The sequence below is a fragment of the Amblyomma mixtum genome, chromosome 2 (genome assembly GCF_055824585.1).
Source record: "Amblyomma mixtum isolate Tamu chromosome 2, ASM5582458v1, whole genome shotgun sequence".
Classification (NCBI taxonomy): domain Eukaryota; kingdom Metazoa; phylum Arthropoda; class Arachnida; order Ixodida; family Ixodidae; genus Amblyomma; species Amblyomma mixtum.
Window position 1 is genome coordinate 111,798,307 of NC_143013.1, and position 17,969 is coordinate 111,816,275.

A 17,969-nucleotide genomic window follows, 5' to 3' on the forward strand; every position below is an offset into this window, starting at 1 on the left:
CTAATAGTCGCCTTCACCATCGGGGCACAGATCCCGGCTGTGCGCTGGAACAGTGACTCCGCAAACGTCAACGAAGTGGTCGATGCAAACTTGCGGCACGTTGTCCTTGACTTCGAGCCGAGCCCACAGAGTGCACTCTGTAAACAAAGCGCAGGGGCTTGCTTTTACACGACATGCGTAACAAAACGTCTGCAATGCGTGTTGCTTTTTTGTACTTTGTTTATGAGGCGATTTCAAAAATGCCGCTGTTTTTGCTCCACCCCTGTGGTAATCACTTTATCTATGTCCCCTCCCTGTAGTAGGGATCTTCAGAGAGATACGAGGGGGCATCCAAAAGAAACCGAACTTATATTTGTTTGAACTTATTTGTTGACATTTTAAGCACAGACCTTCAATCTCCTTCAAACTATTCCCCACTTGCAATGATACGCTTGTCGAATCTTTCATTCCATTTTTTCAAAACATTGTTTAAATTCATCTTTTGTGATGCTTGACAGTGCCTCCATCGTTTTTTTCTTCACCTCAGCAGTATCAGCGAAACGCTTTCCATTCATCTGTCTTTTCATTCTAGGAAACAAAGAAAGTAGCATGGGGCAAGGTCGGGAGATTATGAGGGTTGAAGAACAGGGGTCATGCTATTTTTGGTCCAAAATTGTCGTAGAGACAGGGCTGTGTGAGCAGGGGCATTCCACCACACACGGTTGCCCAATCTTTTCAAAACATCCAAGTAGAAAGCCTGGCTAACTGTCTGATCCTGCGGAACAAATTCTCAATGGACGACTCCTGTCATGTCGAAAAAACAAATCAGCATTGTTTGGCTTGGTTTCACCTGACGAGCTTTCTCGAAGCGAGGTGCATTTGAAGTTTTCCATTGGCATGATTGTTGCTTTGATTCAGGATTCGATTCAGGAACACTTGAGTTGTCCCCATAGCATCGTCCTTATACGTCTTTCTTAATATTTCAAGAGTTTCCATTCAATTTTTTCCGAGCAAAAATCAGAATTCCACCAGCGCACGCTGTTCACGAAAATCAGCCATTGTAAAATCAACATTCACACAAAACAGTCGTCGCTCTAAAACTTCGCCTAAACTAGTCTGACCTCCCCTTCAACGACAGCACTCGGCTTACTGACTCTGGAATGTTCGTTCTATGCGCTCGTAGTGGCAAAACGCGGTACCACAGAAGCTTTGCCGACCAAAAAATTTAGTTCGGATTCTTTTGGGTACCCCCTCGTATGTATTGTCGCGTATAAAAACAAACGCCGACAGCGCTGGTCCTGGGCTCTCCGATGTTTGCATTTTTGTTGCGGAAGTAACACTACTCTAGGTGTGAGCGATTTCGAGGAGCCCCGGAGAGCCCCAACTGCGCATGTGCGAGGAGCCAATGTGAGACAGTTACTGCTTAATTTCCTTTCCTCAAATACGTTTTTCATTTTCTTAATTACGGCCCCTGTTTCTTCTTTAACTTCCACTTCCTGCCTTCCTCTACAAACGGATGACGGGAAATCACTGTCCCATACAAACCACCCCGTCACGCAAATATGACACACAAACTCATTAACTGGGATGCCTTTCGCGCTGCACGCACCGCCCTCCCAGACACTCCCATCGCAGACATCGATGCATGGGTGCAATCACTCAAGCATGACGTTCACCACAACACGCGACACATTGAAACTACAACCGAAACACCGACCCTTGACACACGCCTAGCCCACCTCTGGGAGGCTTATCACAGCATCCTGGAACGCTGGAAAGGCAACAAACACAACAGAACGCTTAAAAAGCGGCTGGCCGCGCTGCAGACACAAATCCAACAGCACTCTAAGGAGCTCTGTCGATCGAACTGGGGACAGATGTGTGACGGCATCGCCGGAAACCTGTCCAGCAAACGTGCATGGCAACTCCTCCGACACCTCATTGACCCCACACGCACCAAATCAGCAGCACAGCACCACGTGACACGCCTCACACATGAACACATTGAGGATCCCGACACCCTTCTAGACACACTTCAAACCATGTACACATCTCCAGGCGGCCCCATACCTCTACCGCACTACACAGGACAAGCAAATCCAACACTCGACACCGACATCACGGAGACGGAAGTCAGAGCGGCCCTCCTGACTTTCCGCGCCAACTCCGCACCTGGTGCAGACCAAATCACAAACTCCATGCTCCGTAATCTGGATGACCAATCGATCACCCACATTACGAAATACTTCAACCAGTGCTGGAGGGAGGGTAACCTCCCGCAGTCCTGGCGCCACGCGAAGGTAATATTTATACCAAAACCCAACAAACCACTCACCATTCAAAACCTTCGCCCGATTTCGCTAACCTCATGCCTCGGGAAGCTCCTCGAGCATGTTGTGTTAGCGAGACTCACAAGCCACATGGCGGACAACAATCTCTACCCGCATAGCATGGTGGGATTCCGCCCTCATCTATCCGCACAGGATGCCATGCTGCAACTCATACACGACCTTTTTGACCCGCTTCTTCCAGGTCACACCAAGGCAGTCTTAGCTTTGGATCTCTCCAAAGCTTTTGATCGCATTGAACATCAGGCGATCATGACTGCTCTATCCCCATTGAATGTGGGTGTGCGCACGTATGCCTACATTCAAGCATTCCTGACTGACCGCACGGCTGAGATACACTTCGGGCCTCTGTCTTCCACCTCCTACACACTTCAGAGTATCGGCACCCCTCAAGGGTCCGTCCTTTCCCCCTTTCTCTTTAACATAACCCTCATACCCCTCGCCCGGAAATTGGCAACTATTCCCCACCTCAAGCACACTCTTTATGCCGACGATATCACCCTGTGGACCACCCACGGCAGTGACGGCGACATAGAGAACACCTTACAGGAAGCAGCCACCCTCACCCAAAATTACGCACGGACCATCGGACTGTCTTGCTCCCCAGAGAAGTCCGAACTGCTCCTCATCCGGCCTAAGAACCACCGCTGTCCCCGCTCCCCCATTGCCATTGAATTGAATGGTTACCCGGTACCTGAGGTTGGCACCCTCCGTGTATTGGGCTTGCACATCCAGAACGATGGCAAAAACACCACTACCCTCAAGAAACTCAAGCAGGTTGCAGGCGCGATATCGCACCTCATCCGCAGGGTTTCGGGACATCATAGAGGCATGAAGGAGCGCGACCTATGTCGCCTCATTCATGCCTTTGTCCTCGGCCGTGTACTGTACACTACCCCATACTTACAACTATCCAAACATGACATAAACGCTTTGGATGCTTTGATTCGCAAGGCATTCAAAGTAGCACTTCATCTTCCCCTCAACACACCCACAGACAGATTACTAGGCCTGGGCCTCCACAACACGATCGGGGAACTGGTGGAGGCCCACCGACAGGCCCAATACATCAGGCTCACAAAAACTTCCACAGGTCGGTATATCCTGGACTCCCTGGGAATCAAAATACCGGCCAACGACCCAACCCTTCTCGCCATCCCACGATCCCTTCACCGAGAGCTTCTCATCAGGCCGCTCCCGAGGAATATGCACCCGTCCCACCATGAGCAGCGCCGCAGAGCCCGTGCGAAGGCACTCCATCGAGCGTACGGCCCCCAGCCGGACGCCGTATGGGTGGACGCTGCCTGCACGGGTGATGAAGCGACAGCAGCTGCGGTGGACTCCTCTTCATCCACCCTCCTCACACTACCTCTCCCTCCAGATACGTCCCCAGAGGCTGCAGAGGAAGCCGCCATTGCACTTGCTATAACCCGCACGGAAGCCCGGTATATTTTAACTGACTCTAAAACTGCGATCCTAAATTTTGCTCGAGGCCGAGTTCATGTCCCTGCTTTTGGCATAGTGGACTCGCCCGATGCACCCCCGCCCCGCCAAGTGGAGCTGATATGGGTGCCTGCGCACTCCGGGAATCCCGGAAACGAGGCCGCCAACCTTTTAGCCCGAGGTTCTTTAAACCGGGCTCAGGTGGCCTCGGATCGGGGATTCACGAAGGATCGCATGCACTCATTCAGTGAGCTGACCCAGGCATACAGAGCCTCTCGCCAGCTCTACCCCCCGCCCCACCCCTCCCTAGATAACAGACACGCAACACTCTGGCGCAGATTACAAACACATACTCTCCCCTCGCCCCTTACCATAACCCACTATCATCCCTCCTTCCCCACTCCTGCTTGCGCCCTATGCCCAGAACCCTTCGCTTCTTCCCTCCACATCCTTTCCCTCTGCCCGGCGGACCCTCCCCCGCGGGACCTAGAGAACCTCAAGACCTGGGAGGACTGGGAGACCCTGCTGCATTCGGAGGACCCGGCCGTGCAGACCATCGCCACCGGCCGTGCTGCCAGTGTTATGGACCTCAGGAACATAAACACTTGAGTGCAGTGGGGTCGTGCGGGGACCCTGGGGCGTGCCCCGAATTCCTTTGTAAATAAAGTTTTCTCTCTCTCTCTCTCTCTGTCCACCGAGATTAGTGAGACAGTTACTGCGTAATTTCCTTTCCTCAAATACAATTTTCATTTTCTTCATTACGGCCCCTCTTTTTCTTTCTGCTTTCACTCTCACTTCCTTCCTTCCTGTACGGTGCGTTTCAGATGTCCACCGACATGACAGAAAATTACTGCGGCATTTCCTTTCCTCAAAACGCGTTGCATTCAAAGGGCAAGGCATCGCGCCGAACGGGTGGTGGCGTTCTGTTCCGTCAACTCCCTGGCAGCGCTACAAGAGGCTGTCGCGTTCCACTCCTAAAGGCGAATCTTAAGCGTCATTAATCAGCAGTTATTCAGTAATTAGTCATTAATTAGTAATTTGTCTTTACTTAGTAACTAGTCATTAATTATGTGTGACGTCATCAGTGCCATAGCGTCGACCAAAGTTGTGCGGAAAACGCTTCCGCCTCTACGCTAAGTCAAAGTGCCCCCTGAGATCGCCGCCACTGCGATTGCCGCGCTGAATTCTACTCGGGATGGCCATTGGTGAAGCCACAGCTAATTTTTTATGATTTCTTCGCACTTGTACCTCCGTAGTAAGAAAAAAGTGCTGCAACTGTACATGATATCATAGAACGTGTACATACCACGATGTTTTCCTGTTTCGTTATTTTATCTGCTGTTCAATTTAAAAATTGAACTTCAGCGCCAAATTTTCTAGAGGGTCCTTTTTCTGGACACTGAGAAAAGTATCTTACGATTTCCGTCACCATGTATCTCCAAGTTCGCCACGACGCAGTTCTGGTAGTCTGTGTAGTAGATAATACCTTCCCTGGGACTGGGATCTGAAAGATTCAAAAGTGTTACATCGTTTAGGCCGCACCACTCGAGGGCTTTCTGCTAATCATTTTCGCATATAAATTAGTGCAAATTTATTTCCTTATTATGTAAGAGTACACACTGTGTAGAACAACAAACACTTGTACTTTCCAAATGCATACGAGTTAGCAATGAGGTGTCTGATTGCGGGTTTCATCACTACCTAGGTCAGTAGAATGACGCCAGTTAGCATAGAAAAAAAGTGCCTTTTATGTGACACCACAAGTGGATAGAGAGCGAAAGATTGTGCAAACATGGTCCCAGGGCGTTATCACGAGCACTCTACAAGATAAAGACGGGGGCGTTCCTATTCATAATTTAAGGGGGGTTGCAGCATTGATCAATATAAATAACCATGCTTTTGCTCTCCGAAGCTTGGAGATTTCTCACGCTCCTTTGTAGCCTGCAGTATTACAGGATGCCATATGAAGCCATGAATCACTTGAAAAGTGGGAGAGAGAGCTAGCGCATTTGAACCGCTGCTTAGCAAAATCGTGGTTTGAGCTAGTTGCTACATCTTCAAAACTTCACCAGCGCTGCGACGAGGAACAAGAACAGAGAAGGAACCTGCGCTTGTCATTTTCCTTCCTTCTCTGTTCTTGTTCCTCGTCGCAGCGCTGGCGAAGTTTTGAATCGCTGCTTAACAACAACAAAAAACAGCTCTTGAATCTTTGTGGTAAGTTGCGTCCTGGTTTCCAGGTGATAAAGATTGTTAACATCATTTGGTATGGATGATCTGAAAAGAAAGAGGTGGAGGTGTAGAAGACCCAGTTCATAGTGTTGGAACATACCCGTGGAGGTAAGATCAGGGAAATCTAAAGTTCTTGGCTAAAAATAGCCGTCTCCATTATAGCCTGCAGTTAGAAGTGAAAGTCAACTCGTAAAGAAGCGCGCTGTTTGCGGTTATCCTGGCACGGCCGTATGACATGAAGGCATTGGCTTGGGCTCCAAGACATATGGGTGGCCTCCACTGCTCACACCGCGCACCACTCTTCCGTCGAGAGCTGTCGGCAGTAGCCTCTAGGCTCGGAAAGGAAACTGTAGAACAGTAATCAAAGCGAAGCTCCCGCACGTACTACTTCACCAATCATAAGATGAAGGCGAATGCGGCTCCTCCTCTGAACGTTGCTTCATCCGATAGCTAGGCCATATCTTATACGCCGCTGCGTAAGACAAAAACATTTCCAAAAGCTAAAACAGGGGACTTATATGGAATCTCTTCCATTTGCATGAGAAGATTCCATAAACACGATATTCATATCCGAAGTGTTAGCACCCAAACTCTGAAGAATTTTTTTACACAACAAGAGTGATGGATATGCTCGCTATAATTGTATAATGATGTTTTTCTTTTCTCAGGTGTATTATGCTGGTCTTGATGTGATGGGGATATCTTATTGTTGTGTAAAATGCGATCTTTTTTCTTTTCAGACAAGAAGGTCTTGACTCACTTTCTATGTGTGTATAATGTTCTCGTGACTATGCTGCTATACATGTAAATGTGCAACTGCTGTATGCCTTGTAAATTGGGGCTCGAACCACGTTAAGCGATATGTTTTCACTTTTGTTCGAGTCCCTTTCCGCCTCGACGGAATAAAGTTCAATTTCAATTTCAATTTCAAAAATACTGAGAAAAAAACGCAGCGGTTTAGCGACGACATTTCGAAAGAGGCGAAACACGAAGATCAGCGGGCGGTCGGCGCAATCTTGACGCTTGCTGCACCTATTTATTGCGCGCATGACTCTCAGAAATAGTTGTTCTTCCACTTCGTGATGTTGTTCTCTTTGGGTGCTCCCTGGAAAGATTTCGAGAGCACCTGTTTTCACTCCATGTGTCGTGTGAAATGCTATCAATTCTTCTTTTCCAGCAGTTTGGCTTCCCGTGGTTGATAGAAGACATCATCTAGCGGTCCCCCTCTGATACAGGATAGACGCAGCACCCAATTCCAGCCCCCCCCGCGAGCTTTGCACGCGCTGCATTAGGATGCAACTCGTTCCTCATAGCGTGATTAACATGAAGCCGATGTGAATGCGTCCGCATCGCGCAGCAACTGCACAAAAACGAAATACGTTGATTGGTTTTGTGGTTTTATGGGGGTTTAACGTCCCAAAGCGACTTAGGCTATGAGAGACGCTGTAGTGAAGGGCTCCGGAAATTTCGACCACCTGGGGTTCTTTAAAATGCACTGACATCGCACAGTACACGGGTCTGTAGAAGTTCGCTTCGATCGAAATTCCACCGCCGCGGCCGGGACCGAACACACGTCTTTCGGGTCAGTAGCCGAGCATTATAACCACTGAGACACCTTTAATACGTTGAAGTTCAGAATGTAGAAACTTGAAACAAAAGCCTTTTCACGCGGCCAAGGTATATCTATCATTTTGAATGAGCCCAAAACTGTGTTCTAGTATAGTAACAGTGGCTATTTCTCATAAAAAAAAATAGCGTTGGGAGCGGAGCGCTGCTCTTCAAATCACATGTAGTTGTTGGTCAAATGTTTAGGGGAATCCCCCAGGGTGGAGTAGATTTGTATGTAAAAAGGGAGTAATTACTCATTGACACCCACCCGAGCGCAGCCATACGGCTACAAAGGAAAGCTATACAGCTTTCTCAGAAACTTCGTAGTTAAAGAAAAATTCGTCCTGGTCCGGGGTTCGAACCCGGGACCACCGCTTCACTGGAGCAGTGGCTCAACCAATTGAGCAAACCGGGATGGCAAGCTTATGGTACGGCGAGAGCGAATTGATCAATAACTCGAAGTGGGAACTGTGTTGGTCAAATATTTAGGGGAATCCCCCAAGGTGGAGTAGATTTGTAATAAGGGAGTAATTACTCATTGACATACACAAGAGCGCAGCCATACGGCTACAAAGGAAAGCTATACAGCTTTCTCAGAAACTTCGTACTTAAAGAAAAATGCGTCCTGGTCCGGGCTTCGAACCGCGACCACCGCTTCACCTGAGCAGTCGCTCTACCAATTGAGCTAACCGGGACGGCAAGCTTATGGTAGGGCGAGAGCGAATTGATCAATAACTCGAAGTGGGAACTGCGTTGTGTCACTGTGTTGGTCAGTTCCCACTTCGAGTTATTGATCAATTCCCTCTCGCCCTACCATAAGCTTGCCGTACCGGTTAGCTCAATTGGTAGAGCGACTGCTCTGGTGAAGCGGTGGTCCCGGGTTCGAACCCTGAACCAGGACGAATTTCCCTTTAACTACGAAGTTTCTGAGAAAGCTGTATAGCTTTCCTTTGTAGCCGTATGGCTGCGCTCGGGTGGATGTCAATGAGTAATTACTCCCTTGCTACATGTAGTGGTTAAGATGTCACAAAGAATGTTATGAGTGGTTTCCTGATAGGATAAACACCACGTTTTCTACCCAAGTAGAGATGTGAAGGCCTGAAAAAAACACTGCAATTTTGGAAAAAAAAACGTTTTTTTTTTTCGTTTTTTTCAGACGAGGAAAAATGAAAAATAAAGATTTAAAATTTCACAACGCAATTTCAAGGTTTTATGATTGCTTGCTTTTAGTTTAAGTTTTTGCTTTGAAAACTATTACAGCGTGCATCGTTGAACGATTGGAAAATAGTCGACATCGCCGGTGCCAGGTAGTGCTTTCAAAACGTTCGTGCGGCGAGTGCGCGGGTTGAAGGCCAGGTCACATATAAGATCCAGGCTTGACTTAAAAACACAGTAATACTTGAACGTACGGCTGAAGTAGAACAAAATAGCTGAAAATTGTACAGAGCTACACATATGGCATAAATAACATAGGCTGCTGTGAACGTAAGCGTTTTAGCCAAATACAAGCCTAGCTTCTTCATTTCCAACATAGCAGAGTACAGGACATTCACAGGAATTCGGTCCAGGACAGGGGTCTTCAGCGAAGCACGTGGCCCCATCTACCTGGTGGCAAGGCCTTTACCCCAACCAGTCGCTAACTCGTCTGGCTTGCCGACTACTGCAGATTCCACCATCATCCGCCAGCTGCGAACGAAACTTGTCCCGTTTCGGAAACGTCCATACAAGGATTCGCAGCAGGCTTTCAGGGAAACACGTTCGAAAGCTTGTGTATGTGTAGTCGAACCTAGCTGTGTACACAACTTCAATCGATGCTGCTGCGCGTAGTGCCGCATCCAGCGACAGTGACTCTGAGTCCGATATGGAGTGACTTATAGATCAGTTTTCATGTTCCTTTTCTCGGTGCAATAGAACAAGAAGTTCGTTCCACAAATATGATATTTATATCTCCATATTCGCCTGAAGAGCAAATCATCATTTATCTTCTCGGTGCAACAGAACAAGAAGTTCGTTTCACAATATGACATCTATAACTGCATATTGGACTGAACTTCGAAGCATTATTATTGATCATTGTGCTGTTGCAAATAAATCTGTTTCTGTCACGTTTCGCAAAATTTCCAATTTTTCATAAAAAAAACCTGAAAAAAACGGGTTTTTTCATTCCATTCAAAATTTCTTGAAATTTTACATCTCTATACCCAAGGCGTTAAGAATTAACGCGCTCGCTTGGGAAGATTCTAGAAATGGCTTAAAGAACACAGTTCATGGCGGTCTTTTGTCGCAAGTTAACGCTGTAAAGTTGGTCTAGAGTTGATAGGTTATATGCATTGCGGAATATTGTTCTCTTACTCGCCGCTAATTATGACAGACGTATATTTACTCTTCCTCATGGTGCGGTATGGAAGTTGATACTCTGCTTAAATTTAGTGCAGATGTCTGGGTTTTTAACAGACGAATGCAAGTCGGACCATAACGCAAGCGTGTTCACGCCTTCAGTCTGCCTTATTCACTGCGCGCTTAGATAACAGCAGCATGCCTCAGCTGGCTTTTATTATTTAATTATTAATTAGAAGCTTTGCAATTCAAGTTTCAGCATTCGGACTGCAACCACCCTAAGTTGAAACTGAACTTCGCAATAAATAATGCACACGTACATAACATAGAAGCCGTTTATCGTTATCGCATCATAAGACGAGATTCTGTTACGAAGGTGTGTTCGATCGCAAACTCGTGCATCGAGTGTATCTCTTTCAGTGCAAAATGTTTGGATGAAATATTCGTAGGCTACAATTTCTTTCTTTATTCTTCAGCCCATAGCTTCGGTGTTAGCCGAATGAGCTAAAGAATTCTTCAGGTGGCCTTCACAGTGACAAAGGCAGCTAAACTTGCAAGTAAGGTTAAGACCTCGCAGCAATCTGTGAAAGGAAAATGATCAGGAATGCTTTAAATCTACAGAAAACTAAGTTATTGATATTTTGATTCATTGACAAGGAAGTAATTAATTTGGCTAGGATACATATTCGCAGTGAAGATCACCTATTCATATTGAAGGCATGAATCGTATTTTGTTATCGAAGTCCAACATAGGCGATTTCAGAAAAGGAAATCTACTGCTTTAATTTTCTCACGGCTATCACGGCACTGCACTGAATAGAACTCCTTGGGTGGACCTTATCCATAAAGTGCAAATAAGTTCGATGATAAGACTGAGAAAACAGTTCATAAGATTATATTGACACCGCCATTCGTCGTCATCGCTCTCATGAAAACACGACCGCCCGGAATGCGTGCGAGCTCGCCTTGAGAAAAGAAAGAAGCCGAAGTGTGGGGCAAGTGAATGCTCAGCTTTAGGGCTGGTACCGACGTCCCTAAAGTCTCTGCAGTCGCCTACTTTGACGTACCCAACCGTACTGAACCACGCGTGACAATATTGCTTTGCTGTTATTATGTAAAGGTGCTGAAAAATTTCGATATAGGCTGCACTGCCAGCATAACCCTTCTTAAGTAAAGAAAAAAAAATGAATTCAAGAAGGGTGCCAGGCAGGCAGGCAGGCGCGATCTTGAGATTGATGTTCACCGCTCGTTTTGACGATGTATTCAGAAATAGGATTCACAAGAGATGTGGATAAACGTTAATAAAGGATAACATAGTAATCCTATATCCATTGGAAATTGCATTGCTAAGTAGCTAGCGGGCAGAATAGCAGAGGTTCATCGCGAACGTGGACAGGAAAAGAAGAAGGTGGGCCTAAAAATTATGGAGAAACCTAAACAAATGTTCGAGAGTCGAGGAATTTCTCAGTGGTCTGATAGGCATTTAAGCTTAGTAATCCGTCAGAGGATACAGCTACTTAGGCCAGGTAGTAACAGCTTACCAGGACCACGAGAGTTCAATAACAGGACAAATAAAAATGATGTGCAGGGCATCTGCCCTACAGTCTCAGGTCATGAACAGTACCTTATCAGTATCCTTCAAGAAGGAAGTATGCAAATTTTCATGGCATCAGTGCTTGCTTATGGGGCGGAAATGTGGAGGGGGAAAAAGAAGCTTTACATTAACGGGACTCTGACAGGGGCTCCGAATCAAGTTGCGGTATGCCTAGAATGTTAAAGGACGCCATTTCACAAATATTCTCCAGCAAGACTTTTTTAATGCGTTTTGTGGAAGCTGAGTTATCTCTCAAAATTTGAATCTACGTGTCTTCGCGCCTTGCTGTCACCTGTCGTCACTTTTTGCACGCTGAAATATCGGAGCTTCTCTACCGGCTCCACCCACTCGGTCCGTCCGCTGGCTGCCAAGGAGCGGGAGGAATAGGGGGGGGGGGGGGGGGGGGCGAGCATGCGACCGCGCCATGGTAGCTTCGCACGTCAGGAAGAGACGTCAGGGAGAACCAAAGGCAGCCCTCCGCTGTTGACGTAACGCTCCTGGCGAAAACTCGACACCTGCGGTGGCGAGCTTTGGCGTGAAGATTTTGCCTGAAGATTTCCCCTGAAGATTTTTAACAAATATAGGCAAGCGTCAGGCCGTGACGTCAAGGAGATGCGGCGGCGCTGGCGCCTGAAGTAACTTTCGTTGCACGGGCAAAAGGCGGTGCCGTATGCCTTTGGTATGCGACGCTCGCGTTTTTTTTTTTTAGCGTAATTCGCGATATCTCGCCAAGTTGTGGCACGGTTGGTTGAGCCACAATGGTGAATAAATGCAGCCGCATTAAGTTTCCGCAAGTTAATCGCGGTCCGACTGGTGCTAAAGTGATCGGCAGCGGCCATGGAACGGGACAAGTTAGCGACGGATAGACTGCGCGCCTAGTATTGCATTTCTTGATCTAAATATAGTAGTTTGCACAACTTAATCAGCATCGTTGATCTCAGTCGCGCGGCGAACAATGCAAGAATGAAAGCCTGCAACTCTTTCGCGTTCTGTCGGGCTCTGTGTGATCATAACCTGAGCGCAGGGGGCCGTTTTCAGATGCCAGTCACCCGCACTACGTTGCTGCTCATCTTCGCGAAAAAGAAAACAAAAAAAATCAGCTGCTGCCAATCGCATTCAGCGTTCTAGGAGCCACGAAGTGCGACGTTTGAACCAGTACTTTCATAGTAGGGCGTACGACGCATGGATTTTTTGTTTGCGAGCTTGAAGAAGTGTATTTTCCAGGTCGTAGAAAACAATTAAACGGCGCTGGATTGTGGGCGTAATTACAGGGATTTTACCACGCCAGGGGGCTCCTAACCTGACGAAAACAGCAAATACCTCACTAAAAGCCACTCTGATCAAGCCGAAGTTTGGCAGATACTTTAATGAAAATTAAAACAAAAGCAGAATGAGTTAAAATATTTAGCTGTGCACCGCAAACGTATATTTCGTCGGAAGCTCGAGGAAAACATCCATGTATGCGCTTGTGCAGCTATACCAAAGCCAAGAGAGCAGCATTCTTGCGGAAAATGCGGCTGAAGCGACACATGGACTCTTATAAGAAGTGTCTATTTCATCAAGCAGAATAAAACATTTGATTTCGCTGCATACTCTACAAAGTTCTGGTTTGGTTTATGGTGCTTGACGTCCCAAAACGACTCATGCTATGAGGGACGCCGTAGTGAAGGGCTCCGGAAATTTCCACCACACGGGGTTCTTTAACGTGCACTGGCATCGCACAGTACATGAGCTTGTAGAATTTCGTTTCCATCAAAATTTGACCGCCGCAGCCGGGATTCAACCCGCGTCTTTCAGGCTAGCAGCTCAGCGCCATAACCACTTAGCGACCGCCGCGGGGATCGACAGAGTTCTAGAGGACAACGAGTTTATATTTGTCTTCCTTGGTCAAAGTAGCTCGAAGACGTCATGTTCCGCGTACTCCGGATGAAATGGCTCGGCGAAAAAAGAGGGCACATCGCAAATTAAGGCTCATCATGCGAAAAAGCTGCTTCACTTCCGTCGTAATACTTCTCGCACTTAGCAATTGGGTATGCTGTATTGGTCTAGAAGTTGCGACTGTAATCGATTAGTTTCCCAGTATACCTCGTGCTTTCTATTCTTCGTTTGATAAGTACTCCAGTCGCCCGCCCGTAACCGCCCTGTTGCTGCCAACTAGGAGCGGAGAACGAAGCCGATGCACCGCTCCGCCATCTGGAGAACAGGTTGGAAAAGTGCAGTGCTACTCTCCGGAGATGACAAAAATGTTTCTCACCAGAAGAGACGCGCACGCTCGCTTGAAGCAGCATTGCTTAAATGGAGCAGTGTTTTGGTCTACATCGCACTTCGCTGGCGACCACTGCGCCACCTTCGTTTACCGACATGACGCGTTTCTATATTGCAAATGATCGGTTCACTTTTCAGGTCCTGTACTCGGCGAGAACTCTCGGTGGCCTGTAGATTACATAATACAAGCCTATTATAGGTGACATCAAACACCCTTTTCAGGACTCTTCAAGTTAAGAAAAGTTTACAACCTATTATAAAGATAGTCATCGCCTTTACCCTCGCCCATGTAAATGTGTCAAAAGACGGAAGAGCGGCTCCTTCTCCGTCTTATCACCAATACATGGCTGTGCCCGGCCGCACTGAAACATTTTGAGCCCCCTTTTTAGCGGCAGCTGCCCGCACTTTAGTGCGGTGTCTTCTGACAACTATCACATGGTGCGGGCCTGCCCCTCCAACCTGGTCATTCAATAGATCCCCAACCCAACCCCGGAGGACTGGGGGGCGACCCTGCTCGGCTGCCACGACTTACAGGCCCAACAAGCCTTAGTCATGCGCACCCGGGTGGCGGCCGCCGCCACTGGGGTCCCATACTAGGGACCTCCACCTTGTGCTTGTAAGGATCGGTCCTTTACGGGCTGATCCCAACATACCTACTGTCCCTTCCTAAAAAATGTTTTCACCCCCCCCCCCGCTAGTTATGGAAACAGAACTGGCGCGTGCAACGTTACGATAGGAGAATAGAGAAAAGGGGGCCAGGAAGCTAGCGTGAGTTAAATATCCGTGTAAGTGATAATAAGAAGAAATGGGTTTGGCTAGGCATATAGCGAATGCAAGGAAGTTAATGGGCCCCTTGGATAATGGAAAACATTCGAAGAGAAGACAAGCGTGGCAGCGTGCGGCTGAAAGGAAGGCTGGAGGGTGAGATCAGGCACTTTTTGGGAATACGGTGGAGGCAGGAGTTAAAGGACAGGTTTAACTGGAGCATTATTACAGATGTATTTTCCTTGAAACGGTAATAGATTAATAAAGGTGATGTTAACCTTTCCACGGTGGTCGAAATGATGTGAAGTCAATTTTATCAAACAATAAAAGCAGTGTTATACTTACCAACATTAGATGTCAAAATTCCTGTACCAGGCTCGTCTCCAGGTTTTATATGAAAAGAAAGCTCCATCCTACACAAGCGTGCACAAAAGTTTCGTGTTTACAAAAAATGAACTTTAAGTCGCATTCAAAAATTCTCAGAGCTTTGCACGCATGCAGTATTTACAAAAAAATCACTTCTAGTTGATACTTAGGTAAAATCTTTAAGTGGCATATGCATGCTAGAATTGCAACTGCAAGTTGGTAGCGCGAAACTATATTTCTTGAGTGTCCTATGTAATATCTAGATAGGACACTTCGGTTTAAAGCGAGAATTTTAAAACAAAGTTCGCTGCAGTGAGTTTCTGAAATACCATACTACCATACTAGTGTTATCAGCATGTTTGTTAAGTTACGTGGTCAGAAAGCTCTGTGCCATACTCGTACTAAAAGAACGCTAGAACCCATGTATAAGCGTCACAAAAAAATTTTAATAATGTGACTTCCACGACTGTTGAGTAGCAGTTCCATCATTTCCCCATAATGTGATGACCCGTCCTCCCTACCTAGCGCAAAAACCGCAGATGCAGGAGCACAACTTTCCGAAATGAAAATCTTGCGTTTTTCTCTAACTGTTCTGTCATTTGATTTCATGTTACTTGTCTTTATTAATGACAGCATTTTTTGCTGCAAGCAAAGCTATAAAAAGCTTTACTCTTATTTGGCGATGGCTTGTGCAATAAATATTTTGTACAATGAATAGTGTGACAAAAAATTATAGAGTCGTAGAGAAATATCACGTAATATCACATATCATTGTAGAGCAATATTAAAATAATATTAAGAAAAGAAACGGTAATGGATCTGTAGGAAGGACTAATCACCGGAAAAGAGCTAAAACGACATTCTGAAATAAACGAAGGAAAAATATTGCAGAGTTCTCAAAAATTTAAACCAGCATTACCAGCCTCGATTCGTATCCTAGAAAAAGTATTCGGTTTACCCTACGATGTACACGAATTACACAGCCCATATGTTACGAAGCAAAAGGGCTGCTTTTCACTCTTTACTAATGACTGCGACATGAGAACTGCACATCGCCGGTTTTGCGTGTCAAGTTCACCCATTACCTCATCCGCATGCTGGCGCACGAGTAGCTTCAATATTCATGAACCCACAATGAAAGGTAAGTTCCCTCTCTCGGTATGTAGAACTTCTGATTTTAGGCTCCCAGAAAGCGAACTTTTGTAATCGTTGATAACGCAGCGGCCTGAAGTGCTTTGCATGGATAGAAATTGCGAACTGCCCACTTAAATCGGATGTGATTCCTGTTTCAAGGGAAAAATTCGTGAGACTAGCGGGGCTCATTACGGCTCTCATTCATCATTCACAGGATTCGCATTGGAGAGAAATATCAGTACCCAGCGGTGGGCAGCAAGAACGTGTAGGTCGCCGTCTTTGCCTGTTGGTCTATATTCGTTCTCTTCGCTGCTAAGCACTCGAAGACCGTGTCGTTGTTGGAATCCCATATGGCCACCAGGCACTCGAACTGGGACATCGCCTGCAATTCGTAGAAGGTTTCAGTTTTTTACCATACTTTTTGTTGCAGAGAATGTCAGTAAATGTTATTGCTGCACTATCTGTAGCTGAAAGATCGAACATTGTTGGTTAAAAGGTGAAAAGGCGCACTGTGCCTGGATGATTCGTTTGTTGATTTTTGTTTGTTTGTTGGTTTGCCGCGGGAACGCGACGGCGGGAAAACCTCGAGCGAGTTAGTTGGCTTGGAGATTTCGGTGCGTGCGGATGTGTGTGAGGTCAGCCAGGGAAGTGGCCGGCAAGCAAGCTAAGGCGGATGTCTGACGCATAGAGCGCGGCGACCGCGGCCCCGAAGACGCGTGGCCCAAGTTCGCCCGTATCCGCAACCCCCCTTAAGCCCAGCGCGTCTCCGCAGCCCGACGCTTCCTGCGACCGGACCTTTACACCCCGCAGCCAAGCCACCGTTTCTCCCCACTCGCTTTACTCTTGTCTTTGTCCTGTCGCTCTTCTTGTCCGAACTTTTTGTATAGTGCTGCTCAGTTCTTGTAACGTTGTTGTATAGTTCACGCCCTTCTGTTTTCCTCTTGTTAATAATTGTTGACAATGGAGTGTGTTTGTAACTTGCGTCGTGCTTGTGTATTCACGCTACTTTGTTGGGATTTGTTTTGTACATTTCGCGTTTTTCTCTGCCCAAGTAAAGGTGCTTGCTTGTTAAGAAACTTGTCTACGCCTCATGCCTCTGGTCAACGGCTAATCAGGCGTGGCCCCTATCGCCGGTCAGCAGTCGAACCTAATCTTTTGCAAGCGGGGTGGTGAAGTTTGTCGCTCCTCCCGCTCCTAATTTACGGAGAGTGCAGTGGTGGGCAGGTTGGCCCGATAAATTATATTTTCGGCGCCAACCAAACATCTAGCCGCCCACAAAAGCGTGACACCATGCCATTTGCACAAGAAGGATGAAAAGAAGGCATTTTGAACGTCTAAGAGGTGAGTGTAAATCATACCTTAAAGCTGTCAAATGAATCTCGAGGCATCTTCAAAGGTCCTCCTGGTGGACCTAGCTTGCCGTTGGCAATACCGCCAAGAGAAATTGCTGTAAATGCAACGGCCCATAGCACTTCCATTTCTATGCCTGGAGAGATCTGAGTACGCAGAGAACATCCAAGCCGCCACTTTATCCTTTAGGCGAACACAGCTGTGCACAGTAATAGTGAAACAAAAATATACTGGGGTAGATTGGCGGAGCCAATTTTGTACTATCTACCAGCACGTCCTTCTTTTCGTACCGGGGCATGTGTATGTATGTTAATGAAGCCCCTTCCTAAAATGTCAATCAGTTTAATTGCGTTCTGGCTTCTCTTCGCTAACAGCAGTTTTTTTCATTTTTTTTACTGTTGATGAGATGGCGTCTGTACGCTATGCAGAAGAGTAACTGAGTACCGGCCAGTATCATTCCCCACTCCGATGCCGGTTATCTGTTATTAAAAAAGATAGCAGATATAAAAGAATATTGTTCCCCGCCTGCCTCCTGCGGCTTCGTTAGTCGA

General features: G+C 46.9%; 1 protein-coding gene across 1 annotated transcript; it reads right to left on the bottom strand.

Moving 5' to 3' along the window:
• LOC149360584 (uncharacterized) lies at positions 1-17,546 on the bottom strand. The gene is made up of 5 exons (XM_089569332.1): positions 17,427-17,546; positions 16,311-16,450; positions 14,914-14,981; positions 5,188-5,274; positions 1-137 (listed from the first exon to the last, which is right to left on the bottom strand). The coding sequence occupies exons 1-5, from the start codon at positions 17,544-17,546 to the stop codon at positions 1-3; spliced, it is 552 nt and encodes a 183-aa protein (XP_089425458.1).
• Between the last annotated feature and the right edge of the window lie 423 nt (positions 17,547-17,969).